General features: G+C 39.6%; 1 protein-coding gene across 1 annotated transcript in view; it reads left to right on the forward strand.

Annotated features, from left to right (window-relative positions):
* Nucleotides 1–11,517, forward strand: part of LOC104471428 (collagen alpha-1(XIV) chain-like) — a gene marked incomplete at its 3' end in the record, with an annotated part of 62,516 nt that overhangs the window by 9,197 nt on the left and 41,802 nt on the right. Inside the window, exon 4 of the mRNA XM_010086767.1 lies at nucleotides 1,247–1,333. Coding sequence (XP_010085069.1) covers nucleotides 1,247–1,333 — 87 coding nt within the window. The remainder of the gene's footprint in view (nucleotides 1–1,246; nucleotides 1,334–11,517) is intronic.

Consider the following 11,517-nt stretch of genomic DNA (forward strand, 5'->3'; position numbering starts at 1 on the left):
TCAGTTATTTTTTACCAATTTTCCTACCTCTATAGCTGGAGTGTGAGGGCCATAGGTTCTGCAGAGGGCTATCGTACTGGGAAAGTCACACTCAGATGTTTGACAATGGCTTGTTTTCTTCCTAAAACCTTAGGATGGTCTTGTGATTATACTTTGGTTTGGAATTTAGAGCACTCTTGGCTGTTTCAGATATTTCCTATACTATTGGGTAAATTAGCGAAACCCATTTCGACTTGGGTTCCACTTCTGTAAAACAGAATAATTGTATTGTCTGTTTTGTATTGTATGTTTCAAGAGACAGATAACCACCTTTCACCCTTTAATGGAGTTTTTTTTAACAATGTAGCACAGAGAGAATCTGCTCCTGGATAAGACTCAGTGCCTGCTTGGATGAATGTTGGTCACAATCCAGCTCTGCATAAACTAAAGATTTTAATTGGAATAGAATGTTATTTTCTATGAATGATATTCTCTATTTAATTCTTTTAAGCTGTTCCTGGCCATTGTAGACAGCTGGGGTGTTGAAGTCAGTATTCAAATGAAATTCTGAAAGGATTTTTTTTTCCCCTCAAATATGTGACTTTAACAATGATTTTGCCAGAATCTTTCAGAGTATGACTACAGTGATACTGGCTACTAATGTAGTATTAGGAATTGCTAATCAAATGGGGTTCTGCTTGACTCTTATGGGAGATTTGTGACATAAGAAGGGATGTATCCCACCCACTTTTGGGACAGGAAACCGTTGGAAGTCTGAGCTTTGGAGCAACTTTGCTCTAATGGGAGTATTTGGTGCCCTGAACAGAGATTTGGGCATGGGATCTAAGCTGATTTTTTTAAAGAGGATAATGTAACAGCTGGCTTATGTGCTTTTGTGTTGAATGACTTGGAGTGGAACTCTGCAGTGCTGCGCTTTCCTCAGCTAGCTTTGCCAATTTTCTGCACTATATTTCCAATGTTGGATCTTGTCAGCGTGGGCTTAGGTGCTGATGTCACTGTATTTGGACTCTCCTTTGTGAGTGGAGTCACTTTTGAGAACTGTAATGATGATAAGATGGGGAAAGATTCATAAAAAGAATAAACCCAAAGGGAGGGAGGGAAAACTCGGTAACAGTCACTTGTTACCGAAGCATATTTCAAGATGTTGGATGCAACTTCTTTATCTGGAAGAAGAAAATCACATGCTTCTGACTGCACTGTTTCTAGTATGATTGATTATTTTTTTTCCCCCCCCTTTACTTTTCAGTTAAAGATATAGAGAGAAGAAAAGAAACAAGTAAGCCCAAGGTGAAGGATCCAGAAAAAACAAATGCGAGTAAACCAGCTCCAGAAGGTCAGATCATAACACATATGACTTGTGTGATATTCTGATTACAATCAGCTTTTTTATTTAACTTGGCCATTGTATAGATTTTCTTACAGTCAGTTCTTTAAGTCTGTTTCCCAGGGTTAAGTTAAACAGAAGGGAAAAATCAGTACTTTCAGGAATATTGGAGAGTTGCTACAACAGAGGTATTGCTTTTCGTTCTGTGTTCTGCTTTACTGCTTTATACAGTAAGCGCTAAATACCACCATGAATAGCATAGAAGCAGTCTTTGAACCTGCATTAAAATAAAATATTGCCTGTACTTCCCCACTGGGTGCACTTCGAGTAGTGAAAGAATCATGTGCACGTGTGTGTATACATAATAATAATTTTGTATCTTCTTGGCTACAAAACAGACTTGCAGTATTAATTCCCACTTAAGGTCAAATTGATATTGTTGTATAATTAGCCACATAATAACTTGATAACTCTGTTCTAATGTAGGTCACATATATGAAAACTTTTGAAATATTTTGAGGGGAAAAAAAGGAGTTCATTTTGTCTCGTTTCAAGGAGCAAATCTGGTGAAACGTGATATTACTTGTCATGAGAAGCTTGTCTAGTAAAAATCTATTTCAAGCTTAGTATATAACTCTATTTCCTGTTATTCTCAAATTCAAATAGCATCATCTTTATGAATTAACCCCAACAGTAATTATTCCCTTCAGTGGTTATTTATGATGTACAGAACAAGCACAGATGAGAATAGCTTGATATGACCTTAAATAGTCTCTCTGTGAATAAATTGGAAAAACTGGAAAAATGTTTCAAGCATCCCATTTCTCCCATCCCTTTTAGCTGTCTCCTACTAATGCAAGTATCAAAGACTTCATGCAAAGCTCCATGAAGCCCATGCAAATTTTTCTCACTTCAGTGGCTGCTTCTTTACATACTTGTATCATGTGGTGTTTATTAACGCTATACAAGTTTGTTTCCATACAGCATTTCTCAAGCTGAAGCACCTTGAATTCATCACATTGGGTGTATTGGGGAAAATGTCAGCTAGTGTTTACAGCTCTTAAAGAAGCAGGTCATACCTGCTAGTGCCTGATGGGGTAGCGGATAGGTGATTTTTCTTTCACGTCTAGAGTAAGACTGAGTTGGAAGCAATGAGAGAACTGAAGAAGGAAAATGTGATTTGTTTTCTTAATGAAGGAGAAGTGATAAAAGTTGATGGAAGGAAAACTGGGCCTGTAATAGGAAAATGTTGATTAAATGCAGACAGAGAAAGTGTCTGCCAGACTGTGGGAGAGGATTTATGCTTTTTCATGGAGTGGGGGCAAAAATACAGTTGGCGAGAGGAGATGGGATCTGCAGTCTCTCCTATTTTTAGGACTCTTGTTTACTTGCAGTCTTCAGCTCAGTCAGTTTCCTCCTCATTTCACAACTTCTTACTCATCTAAACTTCTTCAGTCGTATCAGGGCACTTTGTTTCAGAGTAATATACACTTCCATCTAGAATTTGTGAAAGCTATTGTCTTTCAGTTACTGTAGCAGGTTTTACTGGAAAATGGGGGTATATATTTGAAAGAAAGGCAAAACCTGCAAACTTCTTCATCAGCAAAACTGACCAAAAAGAAAAAAATGCTGGGCTAATTTCTATGAATTCTTGATTTTGTTTAGCCCTATTCCCAATCCAGCTATATTCTAATGTAAAGTAATGGACTTTTTTCCTACTGGCTAGCTATTGCATATTTCTTCCCTTTGCACAATGTAATGATTATTCAAAGTGATGGAGATTCCAACTGAGTTACTTCAGTGGGAGTAGGGTGAGAGTCCAAGCGAAAACGTTGTGCAGAAATAACAGCATCAGCAAAAAATGCATGGCTGGGAGAGGAGTTCAGAACTGATACACAAGGAGCAATGCTATCAAAACTTTCCTAGTTTAATATATAAAGACCATTCCACTTCAAATTGAAATTGGATCAGAAAAGCTCAAGAAGAGCCTGTGAAAGAAATGGGTTAAAGAAATAAGAGCAAAAATTTTATGGCAAAACCATGAAGAATAACTTGATCCTCTGCAGATGTTTGACAGGAAATTATTTGAGTATGACCAAATGAATTCAGGCCAGCAGTTAATTGGTTTCATAACAATTTAGTATATGGCTAAATTGGATGAATTTAATAGCAACCGTGGTACATTCTGTGGCTGTGTTAGATCCTTGATCAAGTTGGTAAGACCTTAGGAGTTAACAGGACAAAATAAATCATTTGGTAGTACAATATCTTATCTGAAAACAAGAGCAGTCTTTGCCCACAAAACAAATTGAAAACAACCACTGTCCAAACTGGTATTGTCAGTGTTTGTGGCTTCTGCACTTGTATTGACTGAAAGAATAGCAGAAGCCTATTTCACCATTTCTGCAAGTATTAGAGTCAAAGTTTTGATGTAAGGAGGTGCCTTCTGTGAACACCTACCCCACTTCTTACAGAAGGATGTTTTATATAAGAAGAATCTAGCGTGTCTTTATAAGGCTTTGAAAGGCAAAGGTCATCAGTTGTTCTCCTGCATATGGAGAATTATTTGGCAAAATTCTCCAGTGTGAATATGAGGACAGATTTGGCATTTAGTAGGCCAGATAATCTGAAATCAATGCTTTGGGCCAAAACAATTAAAGCATGGTAACACACTTGTCAAAGTATATGAAAAAGCATGAGGACTCTCAATAATGCAAGGTATAGATTGTGTATTATGATAACTCTTGTGATCTAATCCACATGTATCCTGATGATTTTCCTGAAAGGCGTAAAAGGCACATAATCATAGAAATATATCGTTTATAAATAGCTAATGTATTTTCTTCAGGGTCACATAACGAACCCCAGAAATTTCACTTTCAGGTTCAGTGGGACAAAAATGTCACCACAACACTGCTACTCATATAAACCAGCTCTTCACTGACAAATACAAGAGGGATATCTATATTAATGATTCCAGATAGTTTCAAAGATTCTCACTCTTATTTTCATTTGTGGTTTGGAGGACTGATTCTGCAGTGCTGTTCAGTATTTGATTACCAACTGTCTGAGGCTCTAGGTAGTGCTGGGAGGTGTGGATGTCTTCTCCTGACCTCCCAAATCTACCTTTTTCTTCTGTCTCAAAATTAGCTTGTATTTGGTTTGTTCTGTGTTTATGGAACACTGTCAGTGGCTTGTGTGGCTTGCTAGTAATTTTTCTAGCAGCTTCAGTAACCTAGATTAAAAATTTCTGTCTATTGTGTCCTGCCCATTCAAGTAGTTTGAAAAGATTTACTCCTTTCTTTCCTGCTCTAAGTACCATTCTCTTTTTCTCAAACAAACCTCCAGTGTATATCCAGTAATGTCACTATGCCAAACTAATCTGGGTTTTTATGTCTAGCACTCATCCATCAAATGTTCAGTTTGTTTGATTTCCAGAAGCTTCCTCTAGTTCTTCTGCACAACCACTTCCAAGTCTTGAAACTTCTTTTTATATTTTTCAGAACCTGTCAGTTTTTGGCTTAGTGATTTATCACTGCTGCACACTCACTCATATTAATTATGTCAGAAACCTTTTCTCTTTCTCTCTGTTGAGATAAAGTTCACAGGCTCAGCTTCTTTCAACACACACTGATATTTGAGTACTTCTACCCTGGCACTTCTCCAACTCCCTCATGTACAAAGCTCCTTTCTGTACAACAACAGGGGTTAATACATTCTGTACCTTCTCAGATGTTTTACAGTTTCTCAAAGAACTTCTACAAGTGATTCTCTACGAGTGATCAAATCCCTTTGGGGATGTGAGAATCTGTTTTGACTGTGTTCTGTGGCAAATATGTGACTATATCCTTTCTCTGCAGAGTATTTCTCTGTGTGTCTGAAATATTTTTAGCCACCCATTTCAATAAAAACAACAAAACACTGAGGGCTAGTTTAATTTTCTTGCTTGTGGGCTTTATTTGGGGGGTTTTTAGTTAAGAGGTGCTATGGCTTAGCCTAGGCTAGCAGCCAAACTCCCACCTAGCTGCTTGCTCACTCCCCTCCCCAGTAGGACAAGGGAGGATAAAAAAAGTCTAAAAAATTAATATTGTGGGTAGTAGGAAACAAAAAGACAAATATTAAACCAACAGCTTTCTTCCCTGCTTTCCCAGGCTCATCTTGACCTCCCCCCCCCCCCCCCCCCCCCGTTTTTTCTTCCCTAAACCCCGGGCCCTTCTGCCCCCCCCCCCCCCTCCCAGACTGCTTTTCTCCTCCTTTGTTGTCACTGCAGGTTACACTCAGTCCAAGTCCCTTCAGAGAGGAAGCAAGCAGTGCAAAAGGGTGTTGAGGGGTTATGATCAGGACGTAGTGATTTCTCTCTGCCATTCCTTTCTTCTCACACCTTTCTTCTCCTCCAGGCTGAGTCCTCCCCAGGCTGCAGGGAATATCTGCTCCCCACAGATCAGCTCCTCCTCTGACCTTGGCATTCTGTCTGCTGCTTCTCATTATTTTTTCCCCCTCCTCCTCTCTCTGCCTGGCATTTTCTGCCCTTTCTTAAATATGCACAGGCACAGGGTGGTCCCTGACCTCCTCTCAAAAAGGCCACCCCTGCAGCCTCTCTGCTGCCAAACCTGGGCACAGACACCCAATAGGAGAGGAGCCCTATTAAGGTGTTTACACAGTCTTAAACCTGCCCTGTTCAGAAAGTCTCTTACGCAAATGTCATAATCGGGCTGATTTAGGACAGCATAGAGCATGCATGGACCAATTTTCTTTTCTGAATCAGGTTTTTGCAGATAAACCCTCTACAGACTGTAGGCTGTTAAAACAAGGAGAAATAAGCTCCCATAAAAATTATGTGATTTACGTATGATGCAATGTAACAGTTACTTTCTCACCATAAAGTGCACGTAATATAGTTATGTAGTGAGTATGACTCGTTAGGGCGATCAGAGATCGTCACTGCACAGCACATGCTGGTTAGTTCAGCCTTCCCAAATAAAATTGCATTTTGTCCCTGGAGGAAATCAGGTAGGGGCAGGTGTCCTTTTCATTTTTACTGATTCCTATGAAAATCTAGTGACGTGTGGCCTAGTTAAAAATCCTGGGAGAACTGCAGCTTTTTAAATCCAGTAGATGCTTCTTTCTGATGGAATAACCTTTACCACATGCCAGGAACCAAACTGGCAGAACATTACCTGAGCTACCTGGGCTGGTGTGGGGCCAGCTGGATGACGTGAGAAAAGGGGTATTGCCCCACAGTGTCCTGCCCAAACAGAGTTACAGGAGGAAGCTCTAAGATAAATCAACTGTGAATAAAAGCTAGATCCAAGTGTCTCATCACAGAAGACTGAGAGAAGCAGGTAGCAGTTTAGGAAAGAAAATTTATAGCTAATCTGTTGGGTCATGGGTATGGAAAGGACAACTTGGGAATGGAAAAACTAGACACTGTGAGTGAAAAGTAGTCTAGAAATCGTAGTGGATGTCGGAAACAGGAAAAAACCCACAGAAGCTCTTTTTAATGAGCTGTATAATGCCACACCTTGCCTGCCATAAAGTATAATAGAAAGGTCCAGATGCCAGGTTATGTTATCTGTATGTAGTGAATAGTGACTTCATGTGTGTTGATCGATATTCCTGTGCTTGCATGCCCAGGGAAGTGGTGGAATCACCATCCCTGGAGGTGTTCAGGAAACGTGTCGATGTGGTGCTTAGGGACATGGTTTAGTGGGTTAGGTCATGTTGGGTTGATGGTTGTTCTTGATGATCCTTGAGGTCTTTTTCCAACCTTAATAATGATTTATGATTCTATATAAAAGTGTTTGAGGAAGAGGTAAAAATGACCTGTAAAGATGAACAAATGTTTCCTTTGAAATAATTTAATATTATTAGTGACCTTTACTAGTGATCTTTCATGAATTTAATATTAATGATATTATCATTATTCATACTTATATATCTACATATAAGTTATAAATATCATTGAGGAGGGCTGCTCACTCAGTCAGAATTCCCTCTGACACATGCTGATCCCACTCTTCTCTTTGTTTTCTTCACTACTTGATGCTGCAGAGAAGAGATTTTGGTTATATTGTACTGAATTCCAAGTTTTTAGCACTTTCAGGGTTCAGTATAATGAAGTCTCCTAGAAAGAGGCCTGAAGCCATCTGTCACATGGTACTTACCTGCTAAGTATTAATAAGCATAAGTATGCCTGCACTTTCTTTCAGGTGAGTGTGCTCTGCCAGCACTCTGAATCATGCGGAAACAATATCTCTTTAGTGTTGGATCTTTTGTAGTTTTTCTTGTGAACATAACTCTTAGCTTCCTGGTCCATGTCTAAGAAATAGGGGGAGTTCCCGGCTGCCTTCAAGCACTGAGTAGACATGTCCAAAGTGACTCTGTTTTGCAGTGAGATACTGCTGGATTATTTTTGGTCTTCCCAATATGTTTTACATTATTAGTGATATTATTATTTACATTATTTCTACAATCTTTCAAAGGAAATGTTTCTAGGTAATTTTTTTCATAATATTTTTTCTCCTAGTGCTATGCACACTATTAGATAATGCAAAAGGCACATCATTCCTCAGAATGACATGCTATGTGTATCTGAGTTTTCTATTATAATAACTCTTACAGTGAGGTCACATTAGTCTTCAGATAGCAATAGAAATGCAGTAAATTTGAAAAGTACACTGATTTACTTTCTTCTTCCAATACTGCTATCACCTTTGATGCAAATGAGCTTTGACATTCACTCTGTAGCTGTTGAATGGGAGCATTTAAGCAGAGTAGGAAAAAATCTGCAGAGCGGTATATTAAGATACTATTCAGCAGAAGAGACCAATTATCTAATATATTAACTTGTCTGTTTAGTTAATGTCAGATGCTTCAGTAAGTCTTACTAGACAGTGTGAAACGAGTGCTATGAGGTATTTGCCTAGCCCCAGGAATGAGTACCTTCTGAACTTCTGCTCTGTTGGCCATGTGTCATAGTTTTACTCAATTCATCCTGGCTAATGTAACTGCAAATGTTGGTTTTAGTCATGATGGTTTTACTTTTTTTTTTTTTTTTTTATTACTTACTAAACTCCAAGGCTATGGAACTCATTAACTATGACTTTACACAACCTGTAATTGGCCTTACTAACAGTGTTCCCTGGGCTTTCTGGAGGGCACTTTATCTCTTGCATTGTGAGCAAGCAGGAGAAAGAGATGGTAACTAGGTTGTGTGGGCATTTTTCCCCAGTACCATTCTGTTCTTCCTTCTCAGCCCTTACACATTTATCTGCTTCTGCAATTTGAGGGTAAAAGCGAAGTTTATTGGAAAGTACTTGATTCTTCCACTGTTGATATGAGTCCTTTTTTGTCTTGTGTTAGGGAACACTGAATCCTGTAGTCCAGTAGAAGCATGCAGGGTTGCCCCAGCTCCATGCCTCCAGATCCAACCAGCAGCAAGGTTGAGCATGTACTCCCAATAGGTCTGGGGTGATCAAGCACAGAGCTTGGCCAAACAGGCACTAACCAGCCACTTGTGTAGATGGAACTGGCCCCTTTTATCTCTTTTTCTTTCTATTTTCCCATGCTTGTTCCTCCCCAAAGTACCTTGATCCCTCCCTTTTGTTGCCTTTGGTTCCTCCCCTAAATCTATCATACTAAACCTTGTACAATCCCCAGATACTCCTTTCTGCATCTCATAAGACTCATTGCCCCCTAAACAGTAACTCCCATCAGTCTGAACCATGAGCACACCATGTTATAAAGTAAGTACAAGTTATAAAAATGTGTTGCTGATCTTGGAAGATACCAGCAAGATGAGTCCCTGTAACTAATATTTAGTTTCTGGGGCTATGCTGGACTTCTACAAGAGGTGAACACTGAACTATTTGGCCTGAGTCTGCATAGTAGGTAAAGCACAAGGTCGTCAGGGAGGTATCTTGTGACTTTTGATAATTCCATGATTAACATTTGCTGGTCGGGCGGTGGGTTTTTAAGTTTCTGCTTACCACTTTTTTTTTTTTCCATTGCAGTACCGTATAATATTGAAAGGTTGCTTAAACCAGATGCAGCCAAGTTTATGACAAAACTAATGTCAGTGCAGCTATATTGTCAAATGCAGCATTCTCCCTGGTGAGTGTGCTAGCCTGCTTGGAACTAGCTAGCTCAAGGACTTCTACCTTATCCTTCATTACAAAGTGTGGACATAACTAGCCATTAGTCTTTAGCATCAGTCTCTTAGATGCTGCAGAATAGGGACAGATGCATTTCCTACTTTGGAGATATGGTTAAGTTCTTTAAACATTGTGGAGTATTTCAGTATGATAGGGTTCATTTTTGGCCATGTGCAAATTAAAGTCTGCATCAAAAAGTATAGTGAAGTTTAGAACTATTGATTGTATTTGTCTAAATGGTAGGCTACTGTCCACATTTCCCTAAAAGATGTATATGCATCATACGGAGATTGGAATATTTTACCTTTGCAGTGTCTGTAGGGGGTATGTGGATGCATTATTTTGTCACTTATTGAAACAGGATGCATGTTTGCTGTCATTTAACTGCCTCAGAGCTGGGGATGTGTTCTGTGTAGGCTGTTACATTACTTCAGGACTGATTTTTTTTTTCTTTTTTTTTTTTTTCAGTTTACTATTGTGTTCTATGCTTGCCATCTGGACAAGGATTTTAGTGGTCTTTACCAAAATTGCTTTTCAGCACTGTGTGGCTTGCAGTGACATGCAGTCCTTTGACCTGATTATGGTAGCTCTTGTGTGTGTGGTGTATACCTGCTTGTTCTAGCATTTGCTAATCAATTAAAGGTACTATGAACATAAGAATCAATCTGTTGTCCATGCTGCTTTAGGAGAGTGACCTCAGATCCCCATGCCTCCCTTGAGAAGACTGGGGAATGCCTGGACCATGCTGCAGCATTCTGAGAACATTTTGGACCACCACAAAGCTTTGACAGGCATGTATAAGTATGCTCCCCTCACCACACTCTTCTGACCACTCTGAAGGTGCTTAGCCCAGGAATAATTTTACAGATCTGTTTTGGTTTCAGGGTCTGTCACTTTGGCTTTGGGCCCACTTGTCTTTGTTCTGCCCAACCTTAGCCCAAGCAGGGGATCCATGATGCATCCTAACTCAGCTTTCACTAGTGAAAGCAGCACCTGACTATCTGGTCTTTGCCTACAGGACTCAAATGCCTGCAGCCAGTCTGGTATGTAGTGGTTTCACTGCTGGTCAGATTACCATCCTGATGTGATGCTAAAAGATTTCTGCTCTGGACGCCACTTACAACGTGCCCAGAAGTCCTATCTGCAGGGCCCCATCCATGCTAGGTTGGCAGAGCATGTTCTTTTTTGACTGTAACCATTTTTCAATTTGTGCCATGTGAGTGATGGCTTTCCATTCTTCTTCTATGTGACTCCTCATGAACAATTTTTCTCTTCTCAACTTCAGGTGATGCAAATACCTGTTTCAAAACAGGAAATGAGGTAGACTTTTGAGAATATACCATTGCTTTCTTTGACATATTAATTTAAAATACCCTATCCAAGCCATGTAGGTTTCTATGCTTCTTAGAAGGTAAAATTTGATGAGAGGCATCCATTAAATTTCCAAGATAGTCTATAAACCTGTGAGCCACCATGCAGAGCTTTGTACATAAGGAACTCCTTGTTAGTCCCTAGAGGGCTTCCAGGAGGAAACTGTTGCAAGGAAACTCTAGGGTAAACTCCCCTTTACTATCTGGAAAGTTTAGCTCATTATGCTGTGGATGATCAGTGCTTATTCCAGGAGTTAATCATATGAATTTCTCTGAAGGACATAGCTAAGCTTTTGTATCCTTTGACTACTACTTTCAACTTGGATTTCCTTTTCCAATGGCAATGTTTTATGGACCTGGCCAGGATCCTTCGGCAGACTCCTGCTTCCTGCCTCCCACAACTGGAAAACTTGATTGGAAGTATCAGCACTGACATGGACAGAATTCTTAAATACTTTTCCTTTGCCATAATTTTGGTAGTTGCTTTGGAGAAAACGAAGCAAGCTACATTTAGAGAATGCAGAGTTTACATCTGCCATCTGGCCAAACTAAATAGCCATTAGTTTACTTGCAATTGTGTTGAAATCATCTGAATAAGAGAGAAGTATGTTCCTGAGGGAAAGCGAGCTTGAAACTCCTGAGCCAAAAGTGGCTATGAAAGCTGGAATTG

This window comes from Pterocles gutturalis, unplaced genomic scaffold, assembly GCF_000699245.1.
Source record: "Pterocles gutturalis isolate BGI_N339 unplaced genomic scaffold, ASM69924v1 scaffold20951, whole genome shotgun sequence".
Lineage (NCBI taxonomy): Eukaryota > Metazoa > Chordata > Aves > Pterocliformes > Pteroclidae > Pterocles > Pterocles gutturalis.